The sequence below is a fragment of the Sturnira hondurensis genome, unplaced genomic scaffold (assembly GCF_014824575.4).
Source record: "Sturnira hondurensis isolate 20B ecotype Veracruz unplaced genomic scaffold, ASM1482457v3 Scaffold0009733, whole genome shotgun sequence".
NCBI classification, from domain to species: domain Eukaryota; kingdom Metazoa; phylum Chordata; class Mammalia; order Chiroptera; family Phyllostomidae; genus Sturnira; species Sturnira hondurensis.
In genome coordinates this window covers 5,173,867-5,192,897 of record NW_028082364.1, presented here as the reverse complement: position 1 = coordinate 5,192,897, position 19,031 = coordinate 5,173,867, and the positions used below count along the sequence as shown (strand labels likewise).

The 19,031-nt window shown below is 59.8% G+C and overlaps 1 protein-coding gene across 1 annotated transcript in view; it reads left to right on the top strand.

Moving 5' to 3' along the window:
• Positions 1-15,223, top strand: part of GRID2IP (Grid2 interacting protein) — a 28,636-nt gene extending 13,413 nt beyond the window's left edge. Inside the window, exons 4-22 of the mRNA XM_037057859.1 lie at positions 220-305; positions 2,221-2,290; positions 2,760-2,854; positions 3,103-3,286; positions 5,380-5,534; positions 6,422-6,568; positions 6,761-6,858; positions 7,004-7,121; positions 7,784-8,145; positions 8,528-8,947; positions 9,401-9,488; positions 10,220-10,297; positions 10,801-10,997; positions 11,359-11,514; positions 11,648-11,734; positions 12,523-12,652; positions 12,742-12,860; positions 13,575-13,739; positions 13,985-15,223. Coding sequence (XP_036913754.1) covers positions 220-305; positions 2,221-2,290; positions 2,760-2,854; positions 3,103-3,286; positions 5,380-5,534; positions 6,422-6,568; positions 6,761-6,858; positions 7,004-7,121; positions 7,784-8,145; positions 8,528-8,947; positions 9,401-9,488; positions 10,220-10,297; positions 10,801-10,997; positions 11,359-11,514; positions 11,648-11,734; positions 12,523-12,652; positions 12,742-12,860; positions 13,575-13,739; positions 13,985-14,056 — 2,827 coding nt within the window. The 3' untranslated portion in view covers positions 14,057-15,223. The remainder of the gene's footprint in view (positions 1-219; positions 306-2,220; positions 2,291-2,759; positions 2,855-3,102; positions 3,287-5,379; positions 5,535-6,421; positions 6,569-6,760; positions 6,859-7,003; positions 7,122-7,783; positions 8,146-8,527; positions 8,948-9,400; positions 9,489-10,219; positions 10,298-10,800; positions 10,998-11,358; positions 11,515-11,647; positions 11,735-12,522; positions 12,653-12,741; positions 12,861-13,574; positions 13,740-13,984) is intronic.
• Positions 15,224-19,031: the final 3,808 nt, after the last annotated feature.

Below are 19,031 nucleotides of genomic sequence, written 5' to 3'. Positions count from 1 at the left end.
GGCATGGGCTGAGGACACTGTCTGCTCCTGGACCCGCTCATGACGCAGACTGGACAGAGGGCGCGGAGGCGGGGGCGGGGCATGGACACCTGGCATGGGTGGGTGAATGGATGGGGGATGTTAAGGGGAACCCGACATCTCTGTCCCGTGTCTCCCAGCCCCTTCTCCCCAGGGCAGGGTATGCTGCCCACCCCTACCCCGCGCCTTCTTTCTCCCTAGGACAGTCCGAATTTACAAAGGCAACAGGAGCTTCGGCTTCACACTGCGCGGCCACGGGCCTGTCTGGATCGAGTCTGTCTTGCCTGGTGAGGGGTAGGGGGCTGTCCGGGTTGGGGTGAAGGACCCCCCTTAGGCCTCTGCTCGGCACCTCCCCGCCCCACCTCGTTTTGTCTGTGTCCTTTGCGTGTCCTGCAGCAGCACGTCCAAATCATTCATCTGCTGGAGTTGGGCCAACACCATCCAAGTTCAGGGTCAGCCCAAAGCCAGGCAAACCAAGTTCTCCAACCAGACCTTTCCTGTGTCCACAGGGGAGGAGGGCCCTCCCTGGGACAGGCGGCCAGAGTGGAGCTGGCGTCTGCCCAGGCTGCACCCCAGGCGACATGCCCTGTGTGGGGTGCCTCAATCCCCGTGAACTGGGCGTTTGCCAAGCAGGCCAGGCCCAGAGAGGTGTGAGGGCTGCAGGGCCTCTGTGGTGACCCAGTCCCCTCAGTCTGGACTCCCCTCCTCCTCCCAGCCAGCCTGCCCCTTCCTGCCCCGGGACTGGAGGCATCCCAAAGAAGGCAGAGCTGAACGGCTCGCTCCTCCTTGCCCCTCCAGCGGGGGCAGGGGTGGGGGAGGGAAGAAGACACTCCCGTCTGCTGAGGCAGCTCATTCCAGTGTGGAAGGTGCCTGGAGGCCAGAAATATCTCCTGGTGTTGACGGAACTCCCACTCACGAGAACGGGTCACCTGCTCCAGCCTGTATCTGTCCCCTCCCAGCACCCAAGCATGGTGCTGTTGGTGACACATGGGCCCCGGCTGCGTCCTTTCTGCCCTCTGCCCCTCACACTTCCAGCACACGACTTGTGAGGCGGGCATCTTCTGATCCCCAGGAAAGCGCCTCAGTGCCTTTGCATCACCGTTCCAGCCACTGGAGAATCCTGAGATCTAACCCTGCGTTCAGGGTCTTCTCCCCTGCGTTCAGGGTCTTCTCAAATTCGTGTGCCCCTAAGCTGTCGACACACTGTCGTTTGGAAAAGGTCCCAGGCTGCTCTCTAGGCAGCTTCTTCCAGAAATGGTTACTCTCTCCTCTTTGGATGTGTCCCTCCCAACTGTGCCACCAGCACCACTGCCACCTCCCTGCCTCTTCCACGAGGGTAGCCAGAGACCCGGGGCCTAGGGCCATGTTAAAAATCAGGTGCGCTGGTCTGCGCAACCCAGCTTCCAGGATGGTAACCCCCCCGCCGTCTGAGGCGGAGGGAGCCAGTGGGAACTGCGGACAAGCAGGCCCTTTGCTGTGGTTTCTGTGGGAGGGAATGGGTACGGCGGGGTGAGCAGGCTGAACAATTCCAGGGGGCTCGGGGGCCAGGGCTGTCCCTCACTGTCTGGCACCTGGCCCTGGATGACGAGGGCCAGTGCTCTGTGGCCCAGGGTGTGAGAGCTCATGGCGAAGGAGGCCAGTAGGTGTGGGCTCAGGACTGGTGGGTGTGCCTGCCAAGGGCCTGCTTGCCTGCAGCCCGGTCACTTGCTCTGTCTGGGAGCCGGCTCGCCCTGGGAGGGACTGTCAGTCCAGTGTCAGCAAGGCCCCCTGATGTCAAAGCCTGAAACCCAAGATTGACACCGTGTTTCCCAGCCCGAGGGAAGGCACTGCCTCCCTCCAGGCAGACAGTTTTTCTCTGGTGACAAAGGCACAGAGGAGTCTCTGCCATGGACCTTCAGATGAGGGCTGAGAAGAGCGTCCACCATGGGGTTCTCCAGGGTGCAGGCGCTGGGGAAACACTGCTCTCTGGATCTCCTTCATGTCAGCGCTTCCTCAATAGCTCAGGGCTGACTGGTGGTCTGTGCAGTCCCCAACACTTCCCCCCACCCTGACCACTGTGGAATTGTCCCCTGGTTGGAGCTGCGGAGAACAGAGAAGCGCTGTGTCTCCTGGTGGCCCCACCGGCCCCCATCCCATTTCTGGCCTATGAAACGGGAGTGACCCTGCCCCGCTGACCAGCATGCCTTCTCTTCTTGCCCATAGGGAGCCCAGCCGACAGTGCTTCCCTCAGGTCTGGTGACCGGATCCTCTTCCTCAATGGACTGGACATGAGGTCAGAGGCCACTGGGGACACCAGAGCTTGGCGGTGAACTGTTCCCCAAGACTGCTGCCTCTTGGGACCTCTCAGTCATGGTCCTGATCTCCTCTGAGCAGTTGGTCCCCAGGGTTTGTCCCTCGTCCTGTGGGAACTCTTGAATGTATTCTCCCACCCTAGCTAGGACGTCAGTTCATCCTTTCAGCCAGAAAACACTCCAGCTCCACAGAGGGGACACTGGGGAAGCCCTGCCTGGCGGGTGACATGGGTGAGAGCCCTTCTATGCCCAAAAGCGTCCAGCAGGTCCTGGCCCTGGTGCTTTTCCCGCACGGAATAATGAGTGGGAGAGGCAGGGCCCTGGCCCCTGCCTGTGGCCCCGAGGTGGACTTGTTGCCCCGCCTCCACGGTCAGGACAGGGCGGTCTGGCGGGTGGCCTTGAGCGGGGCTCACCCCTGCCAGGCCCTCCTGGGCCACCTCTGCTTTTCAGGAACTGCTCCCACGACAAGGTGGTGTCCATGCTGCAGGGCAGCGGTGCGATGCCCACGCTGGTGGTAGAGGAGGGACCCGTCCCGTTCCCCAGTGGTGAGACTCCCACAGCCACAGAGACCCTGAGGGGGCCCCTCTGCTCTGCCCCCAAACCCACAGCATCCCTCCCCAGATGGCACTGTGGAACCCAGTGGGACCACCTCAGGGACTCTGCCCTGGCTCCCCCTCCACCCCCACCCCTGGCCTCAGAGCTGGAGTGCACAGATATCAGGAGTTCGTCCAGCCTTAGCACCCGGTCTGGGGACACCGGGTCACCCGTGCCTCTTCCGTCTGTGGCCCTGCAGACTCCGATTCTCTGGACTCCCCCAATCCATCCTCGGCGCTCACCTCCCTGCAGTGGGTGGCGGAGATTCTGCCGTCCAGCATCCGCGTTCAGGGGAGGACCTTCAGCCAGCAGCTGGAACACCTGCTCACACCTCCTGAGCGCTACGGGGTCTGCCGGGCCCTCGAGAGCTTCTTCCAGCACAGGTGGCCAGGCCAGAGTGGGGCGGGCACCTGCCTTGGGTGGGCCCCAAGTCCTGCCCAGACTCACCCTCCAGGTCTCCCTACCTGAGCCCTCTCACCCCCCTTCTCTGGGGGAGGCTCAAAGGAAACAGCAGCTGGTACCAGGGGCCTCCAAGTGGGGACAGGGGGCTGCACCGGAACACACCTGCCTCTGAAACTCCCCAGCCACGTGACCTGCGTGAGTCAAGGCCTTGTCTGTAAAGTGAAGCCGACAGTGATGGGTCACTGGCAGTGTGGACAGTGGGGTCCGCCAGGGACGGTACTTCCAGTGTCAGCAAGGCCCTGAGATGCCACACACACACCTTCAGGCACTCGCCACCGGCCACACACTCTGGGCCTCAGCTTGGTGTCTGCCTTTTCGTAGCTCAGGGGCTACAATAAGCCTGCATCGATCACCCTCCTCGGCCCAGAGGGTCGTTGCCACCGTGCCGCAAAGCTGCTCACTTGTTCATCCTTTTTTGTTGTTGTTGAAAGGGTGTTATTGAGACACAGTTCACATGCTGTGCAAGTCACCCATTTGGGAATTCAGTGCACTGGTCTCCAGTATATTATATACATATGCACAGCGGTCACCACACTGAAGTTTAGAACATTCTCGTCACCTCACAAAGAACCCCGCCCCCCTCACCCCCGCCCCTGCCTGCTCCTCTCTCCGCCCCACCGTAAGCAATGACTAGTCCACTTCCTGTCTATAATTCCCCCGTTCTGGACGTCTCACGTGAATAGAATGGCACACTGTGTGCACGTGGGTGTCTACTTCCGTCGCTTAGAGTGCTTCCAGCGTCCATCCCACTTATGACATCACCTTCATTGCTTTAGGGCCAAATGTCCCCCTGTGTGGATGAGACACATGTTGTCGGCCCAGCCATCCGTCGGTGAAGAGTGGGGTGCTTCCGCTTTTCGTTCCCTTGGCCCCTGTCGCTGCCCACCGAGTCCGATGCGTGCAGCGGGCGTCTGTTTGTCTGAAGGGGTTCTTGGAAAGTGGGCCGGCGTTGCTGTTCCGTGTGATGTGTTTTTTATTCTGCATCGTCTTGGTGCTGTGGGCTCCATCCTGTGTCTGGGTTTTGTTCACCAAGTGCTCCGTGTTTGTTCCTGCCTCTAGCTCGAAAGACATTTTCCTGCATTCTCTCCTATTAATTTCATAATTTTAGCTTTCACACCTTGGTCTTTTATCCAAGCAGAGTTCTTTTTTAATATATTTTCTTTCTTCTTCTTCTTCTTTTTTTTTTTTTAGAGAGAAGGGAAGAGAGGGAGAAAGAGAGGGAGAGAAACATCAATGTGTGGCTACCTCTCACTCGCCCCCACTGGGGACCTGGCCCACAACCCAGGCGTGTGCCCTGATTGGGAATCCAACCTCGACCCTTTGGTTCACAGCCCATGCTCAATCCACTGAGCCACACCAGCCAGGGCAGAGTTCATCTTTATGAGTGGTTTTATACGAGGACCCAGTTTTCTTTTCATATAATGCAGAGATCAGCACACTATTTCTAGGAAGGGCTAGGTAGTAAATATTTTAGGATTTTGGAGGCCACATAGTCTCTCTCAAAACTATTTAACTCTGCTGTTGTAGCTTGAAAACGGCCACCAATGATACATAAACAGATAGGCATGGCAGGCTCCGATAAAACTCTCTTTACGGAAACAGGTGGCAGGCCAGATTTTGGCCCAGGGACCGTCACTTGCTCATCCCTGATGCAGTAACCCAGCTGTCCCAATACACTCCATCCGTTTCAATCTGCACTGCAGCTCTGGGTGGTCAATGGCACTTTTCGCCCCCATTTTACAGACGAGGAAGACTGAGGCACAGAGAAATTAAGTAACTTGAGAAAGGTCACGTGGCTGGTAAACGGCAGAGGCAGGATTTGAATCTGGGTGGCCTGTCCTCAGAACCTCCTTTCCTGTCCCCTTCTCTGTCTTGGCAGTGGGAAGGGGGGGACAGGGCACCAGCTTGGAATCTGTGGCCTGGAAGTGCCTCCCCGGTCCCTCCCCACCCCACTCCGCTCCCTAAGGGGAGGCCCAGGGTAAGGAACGCCTTGCCCCTGCACCTGCCCCCCTAGGAACATCGACACGCTCATCGTCGACGTCTACCCCGTGCTGGACACACCTGCCAAGCAGGTGCTCTGGCAGTTCGTCTACCAGCTGCTGACTTACGAGGAGCAGGAGCTCTGCCGGGAGAAAATCGCCTGTTTCCTGGGCTACACAGCCCTGGCAGGTGAGCAGCCCCGCCCCCTCCCGGCCGACACCTGTTCTCACCTGCCAGGTGTTACACAGGACGTGGTTCCCTGCCCCACACAGCCAGCTGGTCCCATGCCTGGCCTCTCAGATGCGCCTTCCCAGCTTAAAGGATCAAATGCAGCCTAACCTTAGACACCCCACCTCACCACCCACGGCCTCAGGTTTCTCATCCACAAAATGGGGGCTGGGGGGATCTTTGTGGCTGTGCTGCGTGCAGACCTGGATCTTGAGTGTGCGGCCGGGTCACACCTGGCGTGGCACTGACGACGGCCTGCCAGGCCTTGTTGCTGCTGCTGCCGGTCACAGCGCCCTGTGCCCGCAAAGCCATGCACTTTGGTGTCTGGCCACAGGAATCGAAATCCTGCCCGTTCTGTCTAGGTGCTCGCACCTGCCGTTCGCTGCCTGCAGGTCTATGTGCTGGCCCTTGTGTGCTTACTGTCCCGACTCCCAGGGACCCACAGTTAGTAGGGGGGTGTCCAGGGTTTCAGTAGGTCTTGGGTGTAGGTATCTCACACTGTGCCTCGTCCTGGACTTCCTTTCACCCCGTTCGTCCCTGTAGGCAGCCGCAGCCGGGCATTGAGACCTTGGATTGTGGGGCCCTGGGCTCCTGTTACTAGGAGAGGCCCTGTGGGGTGCGCCGTGGCCGCCTCCCCCAGACCCTGTATTCTGGCTAACACCACCCCGTGCTCCTGCCCCTGGCACCTACTTCTCACCGCAGGCTTCCCGTGGGCATCTGTCCTAGAGCCAGGCAGGCTGGGGGCACAGGTTGGCGCAGCTGGCCGCTGCCCTCCCCTTACCTGTGTTTGGTGGCTCCTGGTCTGGCTGAGAGGCAAGGGCCCATCCCTCCTTCGTGTCCCACAACAGAGCCAGAACCGTTGCTGGACCTGGAGCCGGAGCCATCGCCGGAGCCGGAGCCAATGCCCGAGCCCCAGCGGCGGAGCTCCCTGAGGGCCTCCTCCATGTGCCGCCGCAGCCTGCGGTCCCAAGGCCTGGAGGCCAGCCTCAGCTGTGGTAAGGCCCAGACCGAAAGGCACGAGAGGGTGCAAGGGGTCCCCTCTGCAGAGTGAGAAGTCCCCAGAAACAGGTGGGGCGGTGGCCCTCTGGGGCAGGTTCTTCCTCTCTGGCCCCTGGCTGGTACCTGAGAGCCAGAGCACGAAAGCAGTCCTTGGACCCCTCACAGCTGAGTCTGCCCTCCCTCCGCAGGCCCCAGCGACTTCCCTGAGATGCCCCTTCCTCTGGTCCCAGGCGAGCGCCAGGCGGGTGATGGCACCTCCCTCCCTGAGACTCCCAACCCCAAGATGGTGAGAACACTCTGCCCTGGCGGTGTCCGTGGGGGGCTGGGGCAGACCCCTGCCTCCCAGGCCAGCCAGGCCTGGCCTCTGAGGCCGTGTGACAGCCACGTGGGGAAGGGGAGGGCAGCTGGACTCCCGCCTCCTCTCCCTGCAGATGTCGGCCGTCTATGCGGAGCTGGAGTCCAGACTGAGCAGCAGCTTCAAAGGGAAGATGGGGGCCACCTCCAGATCCCGCGCCTCCCCACCAGCGCCCAGCCCTGCAGGCACCGCAGGTAGGGGCTCTGCCAGCCCCGCTCCTGAGGGCAGCGCTGGCCTCCCGGCCCCCGGCTGGCTGGCTGGGTGGGTATTATCCCCCCTTTGCTCCACGGCCATGGGAATGAGTTCTGGGGAACCCCAGCAGCCTTCATGGTGAGGGACCACCGAGGTCACGGTTGCCCTCGTCCCTCCTGTGCCCTCTGACCCTCCCACTGCTGCGGATCTCGAAAGCAGGGGGCTGCCCACAGAGGTGTCCCCGGGCTAGCACGTGGCTGTGGGATGAGCTGCCTTGCTCTGGGAGTGGCAGGGCTGGGAAGGCCGCTGCTCTCACAGGGCACACACAGCGACCCGGCTGGAGTTCAGAGGTAGGACCTCTGCGAGATGCTCCCGTGAGCAGGGTGTGTGAGGTGCCCTGTGAGGCTGGTCCTGGGCCCTTTGAGCTGTGTTCAGCAGGTCCCAGGTGGTACTGCTGGTTCCCCGCCAGGATGGGCTGGGGTCTGGCCTGAACAGTGCCCCCACCTCTAATCTTTGATCGCCCTCTGGGAACTGTGTCCAGGGAGGGAAAGGAGGGGGCCCAGGGACACAGAGCCCACCGACCCTGGGCCCCTCCCCTCCAGCCTGCGCCCGGAACCCAGGTATTGGCTGGAGCAGGGTCCTCGCGTGTGTCCCCCCACCCTAGGGCCCAGGACCCTATCCGGCGTCTCCTGGCCCAGCGAGCAGCTCCTGCCCTCCCCCTGCTACTACCCACTGTGCTCGGGGGGCCCGGCCTCCCCCAGCAGCTCCGAGTCTCACCCCTACGCCAGCCTGGACAGCAGCAGGGCGCCCTCCCCACATCCAGGCCTCGGGCCCATCCACTCTGACAGCCCCCCCAGCCCCGACCTGGCCCGCCAGCCCAGCCACAGGAAGCTCTTCACCTTCTCCCGGCCTGTGCGAAGCCTGGACGCTGACACTGACCGCTTCCTGGATGCCCTGAGCGAGCAGCTGGGCCCCCGGGTCCCCATCCGGGATGACTTCCTGAGCCCGGAAAATGACTATGAGGAGGTGAGCGTTCAGGCAGTGGCGGAGGGCCAGAAGCAGGTGCGATGTGGGGGTCTTCAAGAGGGACATTGTACCTGAGCTCGCAGCCCTGGGGACCTGTCCCAGGCCACCACCCCCAGCTTGAGCTATTGCACCCTTTGACTCAAGCTAGGACACGCCTCACTCAAGGCTACCCCATCCCTGTCTCAGATCACCCTATTCCTTGTCCCGTACCCTGTTGGGCCATCCCCCGAAACCTTGGGCTAACCACCCAGACTATCCATCCTTGTCCCTAAGCCATCCCATCCCCTACCCCAGGCCACCCCACTTTCCCTCACCTCGCCCCCTGCTCTACTGTCCCTGAGCCCAGCCTGGTCCTCCCCGCACCTTGTTCTGTCCCCTTCAGATGAGCTTCCATGACGATGACCAGGGCAGCTTTGTAACCAACGAGCGGAGCAGCGCTAGCGAGTGCATCAGCAGCAGTGAGGAGGGCAGCTCCCTGACCTACTCCTCCATCTCCGACCACATCCCCCCACCCCCACTCAGCCCCCCTCCACCGCCACCCCTGCCCTTCCATGACCCCAAGCCCATCTCCCGCACCCCTGACGGTCCCCGGGGCCCCACTCAGACTCTGGCCAAGCCCCTTACCCAACTGAGCCATCCAGTCCCTCCACCGCCCCCGCCGCCCCTGCCCCCACCGGTGCCCTGTGCACCCCCCATGCTGTCTCGGGGCCTGGGTCACCGCCGCAGTGAGACCAGCCACATGAGCGTCAAGCGCCTGCGGTGGGAGCAGGTGGAGAACTCAGAAGGCACTATCTGGGGTCAGGTAGGCGGCCCGGGGCCCCAGGGTGCTGTGCAGTTGCGGGGGTGCCTGTGCAGCACTGAGAACTTGTCCAGCTTCTGCTCCCTGGCATTTCCCTGATTCAATTCCCTCTGCATCGGAAATCTGGGGCAGCTCTGGTGAGCTCACTTCCTGCAAAGGACATCTCAACACAGGGCCAGACCCTCGGCCACCTCGAAGCCCGTTGGGTGGCTGCAGCCCCTTTGCAGCCCCTTCCCCCCACCCTGGCACAGCTGCTGGCTTCTGCGGGGAGAGTGTTCCAAGTGTGAGTGTGACTGACTGACTGCCAGAGGAGCCGGCTCGTGCGTGCGTGATTTAGCTTCTCCCGCAGCCTCCCGCCCCTGGGCTCACCTCAGGGCCTCAAGGGGCTCTCCCTCTGGGGACAGCAAGCCAGCTGCCAGGGTCCCTCCTCACTCTGGGCCTGCCTCTCCCTTGCAGCTCGGGGAAGACTCTGACTATGATAAGCTGAGTGACATGGTGAAATACCTTGATCTGGAACTCCACTTCGGCACCCAGAAAACTGCAAGTGAGTGGCTTGAGGGCCCCGGGTGACCCCCATACCAAGGTCTCTGTGGTGTCCCAGGCTTAGAGCCCCAAAGGTCTGCACTGACTTAATTCACTTACTGTGTCCCTGAGTTGCTTCTCCCAGCCTCTGTTTCCCCACCTCAAAACCCAGATGCTAACATCTGGCTTTACTGCATGCTTACGAGATGCCAGACACCCTCCGCCCTATTTCAAAACTGATCCTGTGGCCCTGGCACCTTCCCAGGGGAGAGCACAGACAGCCTAGGTGACCCGCTCAGTCACACAGCCAGAGTCAGGTGGGCGGGAGGCACCCACAGACACGGCCCCCAGTCCCTCTCTCCCCTCCACTCTGGGCCTCTCCCTGTAGATGTTGGGTGGGGCTCTGGGCAGCCAGGGATGCCGTGTGTGGAAAGTGATCCGGAGGGGAAGAGGGAGACCCTTTTTCCTCCAGGAAGCGTCTGCCAGGTCCAGAGGCGACTGGTCCCCCTGACCCAGCCAGCTTAGTCCCAGCCATTCAGGGGTCAGAGGATGGGAGGAGGGCCGTGTAAGGTGCATGCCGAGTGTTAGACCGGGCGACAGAATCCATGCGTGGGGACTGTGGACGCCCAGAGCGGATCCATCAGGGCCATGGTCAGGGGGCATCGGGGCGGTTGGGGTGGCGGCACCCCTGCGGCACCCTCCCACGCAGCCTCGCCCGGCCCCCGCTCATTAAACCATCACTGACCCCTCCAGAGCCAGTGCCCGGGCCTGAGCCCTTCAGGAAGAAGGAGGTGGTGGAGATCCTGTCCCACAAGAAGGCCTACAACACCTGTGAGGGGCCAAGGGGTCCCAGGGGTTGGGCGGGGCAGGGGACAGCCCTCCCTGGACCGCAGAGCTGCGGATCCGCCCCTTGGATGACAGAGATTAGGCTGTAGGCACCCCTCCCCCAACGTACCTGCCGCCTAGCAGGGTGAAGGCCCCCTCCCAGCACCCGCGGGACGGGCGCTGACCTTGGGTACACCCCCATAGGCCCCGCCCCTGTTGGCGCCCCAGTTCTGGCCCCGCCTCCAGGCCCCTCCTACGATCCTTGGCCCCACCGCCCCCGGCCCCACTCAGGTCTAGCTCTGTGTCCTCGGGAACCTCGCCCTCGCTCTGTCCTCCTTCCCCGGGAAGAAGGACTCCCTTCATCTCTCGGCGGGCTCCTGCCTCGCCCAGGTTCCCCCGCCCCACCCCTCGTACCTGTCGGCCCCACCCAGTAGCCCGATGGGACCTCGAGGCCCCGCCCACTCTCGGCCGGGCCCCGCCCCGGCTCACCTAGGCGGCCCCGCCCGCAGCCATCCTGCTGGCGCACTTGAAGCTGAGCCCCGCGGAGCTGCGGCAAGTGCTCATGAGCATGGAGCCCGGGCGCCTGGAACCCGCGCACCTGGCGCAGCTGCTGCTCTTCGCGCCCGACGCCGACGAGGAGCTGCGCTACCAGGCCTTCCGCGAGGCGCCCGGCCGCCTCAGCGAGCCCGACCAGTTCGTCCTGCAGGTGCGGCGGCCGTGGGCCCCGCCCAGGGTCAGGGGCTGTGCTCCGCGGCCCCGCTCGCCTCCATCCGGGCTCCCGCTCTGTCCCGGGGCCGCGTCGGTCCCGTTCCACCTGCGCCCATAGGCTCACTCCTCTTGAGTCCTAGCGCACATCTTTAATGGCCGGGTCTCACAGTAGGTCTAAAGCACAATAAATGGGTTGAGGGTGCCCCCTAGAGGTTGTGCTAATTTTTCCTAAGGGACTACGAGGTCCAGGCAGCTGGCTCGCCGAGGTCCAGCCCCCCATCTGAGGCTGATTGGGGCAGTGGGTCTCCTGGCCGTCCTGCATGGACGGATGCATAATCCCGGCCCTGCCTTCCTGGCAGATGCTATCCGTTCCAGAATACAAAACCCGCCTGCGCAGCCTCCATTTCCAGGCTACCCTGCAGGAGAAGACAGAAGAGATCCGGGGCAGCCTGGAGTGCTTGCGCCAGGCCTCCCTGGAGCTCAGGAACAGCCGGAAGCTGGCCAAGATTCTGGAGGTCAGGGCGCACCCCTCTCTGGTCAATCCCTGTCCCTCTGCCCCCTGGGGGCTTCCAGCCTGGAGGCACATCCCGAGGGACCCGGCGGTGAGAGGTGGGGCGAGTACCTGCCTGCACACTTTCCCTTCCACAGTTTGTGCTGGCCATGGGCAACTATCTCAACGATGGACAGCCCAAAACCAACAAGACCACAGGCTTCAAAATCAACTTCCTGACAGAGGTGAGGAGCCGGCCTTGCTTTGCCAGCAAGGCTGGGGAGGCTGGGCCTGTGGCAGGGTGGCCACTCAGGGCCCTTCCCCCATGGGAGGGAGAGATGGCTGCCCACAGGCCAGGGCTTGCCTGCAGCAAATTTGGGCAGGGGGAGGGTGCCAGTGCTCCTCCAAGCCAAGCCTTGGGATCTGGGCTGACGGACTAGTGGGGAGCAGGGAATGAAAGCTCCAGGAGGGAAGGGACAGCACACCCGGTGGGTTCTGTGCCCTCCCCAGCGTCAGCACTGTTAGCGCGCATATACCCAGCCTCCCCCCAGTGTTGCTTGGACTTTTCCCTAGGGTGCAAGAGGAAGAAAAACTCCATTTGTAGATATAAATGGTTTAGAACGTCTGGGGCTCAGATGAGCCCCAGATGCTTCCAGAACACCACAAGAGGGAAGATCTATGAGCAATGCTCCCCATCTCCTTGGTATCGGAGGCTCTTGGGCTATATCTGCTGACAAAGACAGAAAAGCCTAGAACCCTCTTCTAGCTGGGTGCTGTGCACCTGGTTCCTAGGGTCTCAAGGATCTAGGCCAGGGAACCTCCAAACTCCTAGAGAGGCCTGTGGCGTCTCAGCAGGTGAGACCTCAGAGGGAAGAGCACTAGCCATCAGTTTATGGGCTTTGGAGTTAGTGAGTGTTGAGGGCCAGGAACTGGAACCGCAGTCTGGGAGGAGCAGGGCTGAGAATACCTGGGCTGTGTGATCGGGAATCTCATGGGGTCCTTGAGGAGTCTGTGTCTTGGGGGTCACTTGCAGCTGAACTCCACCAAGACAGTGGACGGGAAGTCCACCTTCCTGCACATCCTTGCCAAATCGCTGAGCCAGCACTTCCCTGAACTCCTGGGCTTTGCTCAGGACCTGCCTACTGTGCCCCTGGCTGCCAAAGGTAGGCTGGGTGGGCAGGTAGGGAGGCAGAGGCACTGCTGTCCTGGGCTGGGAGTGTGGCCCCACGAGGCTCTGTCCCCTTCGCTGCAGTGAACCAACGGGCCCTGACCAGTGACCTGGATGACCTCCACTGCACCATCAGTGAGATACAGGCTGCCTGCCAGAGCATGTCCCCCTGCAGTGAGGACAAGTTTGCCATGGTCATGGCGGTATCCTCTGAGCAGCCCATCGCAGTGCCGTAGCGGACCCTGGGGTGGTCAGGTAGAGTTGGCTGTGGCTCCAGGAACCACTGTGGGCCCTGTCTCCCTGCAGAGATTCTGGGCAGGGGCTGCTGTGTGTCCGGGGATGCTGGGAGAGGGTCTGTCCCGTGCCATTTAGAATCCAAGCACTTATGCTGAATCTGTGTGTAGCTGGAAGGAGCTCTTTGTCCCAAAGCTGCTGCCTTGTCCCATTGTCATGATCCCTGGGAGAGCCCAGGGTTCAGTTGCAAGGCACAAAAAGGGGCTCATCGGGCCCTGGCCCACCAGAAGACAGTCAGGAGAGAGGAACATTCCTGCTGAGCACAGACAGTGACAAGTGCCATGGAAAAGGAGAGACAGCGTAGGCCTGGAGAGGGATGGGGGACCACTCCGAGTGAATGCTTGTGGACAAGGGGCTGTGGTGGCTGAGCAGAGCCAGGAGGGAGGAGACAGTCGCCCTGCAAAGAGGGGCAAGGGAAATGGCTGCGGCTGCGCTGCACGTGGCTGGGCTCGGGATGAACTTGGGGATAGCAGGCCCAGGCCCCCAGAGCAGGCATGGTTCCCAGCTGAGCACTAGGTCTGGGGCAGACAGGCGCGGGGCAGCTTGGCTGCTGTCTGGGGTCACTGCCCGGGAACCTGGGGGCGCCTGGCGGGTCTGCAGTTTCCTGAACAGAGGCCCACCAGTCATTCCTGGAGACCGCCCAGCCTGTGTTGCGGGCACTGGACGGGCTGCAGCGAGAGGCCATGGAGGAGTTAAGCAAAGCGCTGGCCTTCTTCGGGGAGGATTCCAAAGCCACCACCTCTGAGGCCTTCTTTGGCATCTTTGCAGAGTTCATGAGCAAGTTTGAGGTGAGCATGGTGGAAGGCCTAAGGGGCCCCTCAGGAGAGGTCAGGGGCAGAGGTCAAAAGAGGGGGTCTTCTGTGAGGCAGGGTTTGGGAAAGCACCCCCAGTGAGAGGCACACCCACCCCACTGGGGAGGGGGTGGTAAGTCTCTGCCCTGGCTCTGGGTGGTGGGATGAGGAAGGGCAGGTGTTGGTGGAATGGCTCCTGTAACCCCTGACCAAACCCTCCCCACCTGCTCCTCCCTCCCCAGCGGGCGCTCAGTGACCTGCAGGCTGGGGAGGGTGCTCGCAGCTCCGGGATGGCTTCGCCCCTGGCCTGGTGACAGTGGCTGCCCTTCGACCCCTTCAGCCCAGGCATGCAGAGGGACCCCAGAGGCTGTGCCCGAGTGGGCTGCCTGCATGCCACCAAGGTTTGGGCCATGCCTGCCCCTCCCACGCCTCCTACCTGGGACCTCAGGCTGTCATGCCTGTGTCTACAGCTACCTCAGCCTTTGAACTTCGGCCACTGTGAAGGTCCTGGGTTCGGTTGGACCCCCATCTCCCAGCCGACCCCTGGCCCTGAGCGCTGAGGGCACAGGGCGGAAGTGGATGTGGACTCCCAGGGAGAATGAACCACGTCTGCCCGTGGGCGCTGGTGTGTTCACCCCAGAAGGACCATCCACTGCTCCCAACCTGGCTGTACCCCATGTTCCCCTGACTTGCTTGGCTGCCTCGCTCCCAGGCATGCCAACAAGGGCAGCCAGCCCTCAGGTCATGGGGGACCCAGGGAGGGGTGTGGGACTGCAACCGGCAGGTGAATTGAGGAGTGGCCACGGCCCTGGGGCAACATCTGCTGTCTGCTCCTTTATCGCGTGGCCGGAGCGCGCAGATTCTGAGGAAGGACGTCCGAACATTTCTTGGCCCACTCAGAGTGGGCCCCGGGGGATATGGTCATGGAGCACAGACCTTGAGGACCCTGCACCCTGAAGAGAGAGGCAGAGCTGTTGGCCACAGCACACCGCACCGTGGTGCATTCTGAGACCTGGTGGTCCCTCACCCAGCCGGGGTCCTCTGGGGCCACTCAGAAGGCAGCAGGAACGCAGGAAGGAGAGCCACAAGTCTGCACCTAGGCTGAGTCTTGGAAGCTGGAGGAAACTGCAGCTGCCCAGAAGCGGGGCAGGCGGGGTGGGGGTGAGGGAAAGCAGGGGAGAGAAATAGCGAAGAACTGGATGAGCAAGACCCTCTGTGTTCGACGGCAGAATTGAGGGTTTTATCCAGTGGACTAACATCAGTCCCATTTGGAAGTGGTCACTTGGAAGTGGGGAGTCTGGGAGTGGGATGGGGATCTTCAGGGTGGAGGCTGGGAGAACGGAGGGATGTTAGGTGGTGAATGAACAGGGGCTGGTGGCTATTGGGGATGGGCAGAGCGATGGTCCCTGGAGCAACTCGGTAAAGCTTAGGGGCAGATGACAGGATCTAAGACGTATTTAGAAACCCCAGAGGCCATTCCTCATGTGTGCCTGGAGCTCCTGGGGAGGAGGGGGGGGGAAAGGAGAGAGTGACCTGGATGGGGGGCGGGGGGCGGGTGGGGGGACGGGTAGGCAGGAGAAGCTGCAGGCAGGAAGGGCGTGTTGACTTCTTTCATCCTTTCCAGCCTCCAGCTGGCAACTCCCGGCATCAGGCAGTTTCTTGTTACCTCTCTCCTCACCTTTCTTCCAAGGAATTCTGAACCAGGCTCTAAACCCATCTTTTGGATTCTTTTCCTCCCACTGGGTTCCAACAGCCCATGTTGCTCCTGTTCTTACCAGTCTCTCACAAGCCCTTCTTGGAGGCCATATTTTTGGCTTCATTTTGTTTTGTTTGTTTTTGGTTCTCCACTCATGGCCACCATATAAAGATGTCTAAACCGGAACGTACAAACCCAGGGTGGGGAAGGACACACCCAGGCGTGGCTAGTGGTGTACATTTCTCCCCAGCAGCTCGAGCTGGATAATGTTCACACATTTCCACAGCCACGTCTCTGAGGAACGTGTGATTGCTAGAGAGTATAGGCTCCACCAGGCTGTGAACAGGTGTGACCCCGCAGCCCAGGTACCCCGTATGGCGTTTTCCTGCAAATTAGAAACATATGGTAGATCCAGCCCTGTGCCTGGGAGCACGGGTCAGCAAACTGGGCTCTAGCTAGATTTTCTTTCTAACATGCCTTATACTGGTTAGCCATTTGCTGCACAATGCCACGTAACAAACTCTCCCAAAACTCCGTTGCTTAAAACGGCAGCCACTGACTGCTCATGAGTCTGTGGGTCCCCAGGCAGTTTTGCTCTGAGCTGGGCTCAGTGGACTCCCTTGAGCACCTTCAGCCTCCTGTGAGTCAGCCAGGCTGCTGTGCTCACCTTGCAGGGCTGTCCTCCCAAGGCTGGGGCCTTGGCTGGGGCGGCTGGGATGGTTTCACGTGGCCTCCCATCCTCCGGGCCGATTCCAGGATGGTTCGCAGCAAAGGCGCAGAAGAGCCTAAGTGCAGAGTCAGCATACCATCCCTTCCATCCCAGTCTGTTGACAGAGCAAGTGACAAAACCAGCCTGGGATGCAGGGGAAGGGAATACACTCCGCTCATGATGAGAGAAGCTGTAAAATCACATTGCAGAGGATTCAGGGGTGGATGAGAACCAGGGCTGTGTTTGCAATCAATATACTACCCGCCCCCTTGGCCGGGCACCTGGTACAGATCTCAGTCTCCTTAAACTCCTCATGTCCCTGGTCCTGCCTGGACCAAGCACGGCTCTGGCTGCCTATCCTCATGTTTCCTCCAGGTGGCATGCTTCTCGCTCTCTCTTACCTGGTCACCCATGAGTGAGCTGACTCCTCTCAGGCACACTCAGTTCAGTGGGCAGCCCTGGTCTGTGCCTGATGAGAAACCCGTGGCCTTTCTGCTAGGGAAGCTCCCTGGTTTTCCTCTGGGAAATCATCCCTCCCCTACTTCCATGCCCTGGAATGCTACCTACCGGATAAGGATGGTCTTGTGATTCTGGCTGGGTGGCTCAGGGTCATTGCAATGCTCAAGTTAGAACTATTTGGAAAGGAAGGCTTCCTCTCTTTTGGATGAATTGCTGGGTGTATAGAGGGTAGAATGCTGGCAAGAGCTGCCCAGATCACCCCCTAGACTGTGCCTGGCTGGGTGTAAAGCTAATACAAAAGGGCAGAACAGAGATTGCTCTGTACACCCCTTTGTCCCTGGATCCAACCTTGCCTGAAGGAGGTTTCTGGACTTGTCTGTTTCCAAGTCAATTTTAAAATTTTATTATTATTATTTTTGGCTTAGGCTGGTTTGAATGGGTTTCTGTCTCTTGCAACACTAAGAGGGTTGAGTAACACACCCATCAACAGATGATTATAGATAACGAGTCTTTTAACATTCTCAGTGAACTCTTCATTCATAAATGCATCTGCCAATACCTTTTGACTGACTCCCCTGTGCCAGGAATAATGCTGGGTACAAACGTCTTACAGGTCAGCCTCTCTGAGTCTGGTTTCCTAGGAGGTTGTGTGTCCTGGGTTTCACAGCCGATTCTGTGCATCAGACCCCCACCGAGTGAGTATGTGCATCACACCCCCACCACCTCCTAGCTGTCTCCCAGGACTGCTAACATAATGCCACAGCCTAGTTACACACCACCTTCCCCGGTAACATCAGTCAACGGTTGCTAGGCAGTGTGCTCAAGGTTTTCACACATTTCATTGCATTGTACTTCCACGACGACCCCCTGGGTCTTGTTATCTCCTTTTTACAAATAAAAAGTCTGAAACTCAGGAAGGTTATGTGACTTGCGGGAACGAAAACTTGGGTCTGTCTACACCCAAAGCCCATCCTCTGAGCGGAAATATCTTCTTTGTTTTGTTTAACATTGTCTCCGTGCATTTTAATTTTTTTCTTTTTTTAAAGATTTTATTTATTTATCTTTAGAGGGGAAGGGAAGGAGAGAAGGAGAGAAATATCAATGTATGGTTGCTTCTCGTGAGTTCCCTGCTGGGAACTGGCCTGCAACCCAGGCATGTGCCCTGACTGGGAATCGAACCGCGATTGTGTGGTTCGCAGGCCTGTGCTCAATCCACTGAGCTACACCAGCCAGGGCTTAAATTTTAATATTACTATTCCAAGGGCCACAGACACTAGTGACTTCAACAGAAAGCCCCCACTTCCTTTCCTACCACTTCCTGTTCCTGCTCAGAACACCATAACAAAATACCACAGACTGAGTGGCTTAAAAAACAGGGATCTATGTTCTCCTTTGTTCTGGAGGCTGGAAGCCCAAGATCAAGGTCGGGACAGGCTTGGTTTTTCCTGAGGCTGCTCTCCCTGGCTTGTGGAGGGCATCCGATCCTATTGGATTAGGGCCTTACCCATATGACCTCACTCGACCTTAATTACCGCCTTAAAGGCCCCGTCTCCAAATGCAGTCACATTCTGAGGTATTGGGGGTTAGGACTTCAATACAGGCCTTTGGGAAGAGGACCAGTCCTGCCCGTCACACTTCCTTATCAGGTGCCAGGGGTACAACTGTCCCAGTTTGAAGGAGGCCTCAGAGATCACTGGGTTGAGCTGATTCGAGAAAGGATTCCATCAAGCAGGATTTTCTCACCTTCCCCATCTGCACATGTCTCTATGCATCTTCCCTCACCTTCGTCCTGTGCTGTCCAGGCCTTCCCCTTCACTCTAGGTCACAGCATTCCTGCCTTCCCAAGCTCCCAGGCATCTCCATGTGCCAGTGACCACAACTCCCTCCCCATGGACTCTGCCCTGTCCCCTGCAAACATCCCTCCTGCCCCCACAGCCCTCTGAGAACAGTTTAGACCCCAGTGGCCGGTGCCCTTTAGAGCCAATTTTTTCAGGCTGTTGCTCACACCGGCTGCCTCTGCATCCTCACCATCCAATTACCTCTCAGCATATGGCAGTGCCTGGCTTTGCCTCTCGTCGCCCCCTGAAGCTGATATGGCCTCTGACCGGAAGCTACAAGAAGGATGTGTTGTCCTTATCTTAACTGACCTTTATTAAAGCAGTGTCTACCCTCCCTTGGCAAATTCTCACACACCCAGGCTGTAGTCACCAGATGTCTACTCACCGATAACCCTGTCCTCGAGCAACTTGATTTCCCATGGGCCCAGCTGTTTCTAGACTTTGCACACCACAAGTGCCCAAGAATTGCCCATTAAGTCGAACCAAATAACGTCAAGGTAGGGGGCTACCTTGCAAGTTGCTCTAGAGAATTACCGTCTCCTTTCTATGAAACAGTTTGGTCACCTGCATCCAGACCCTTAAAACCA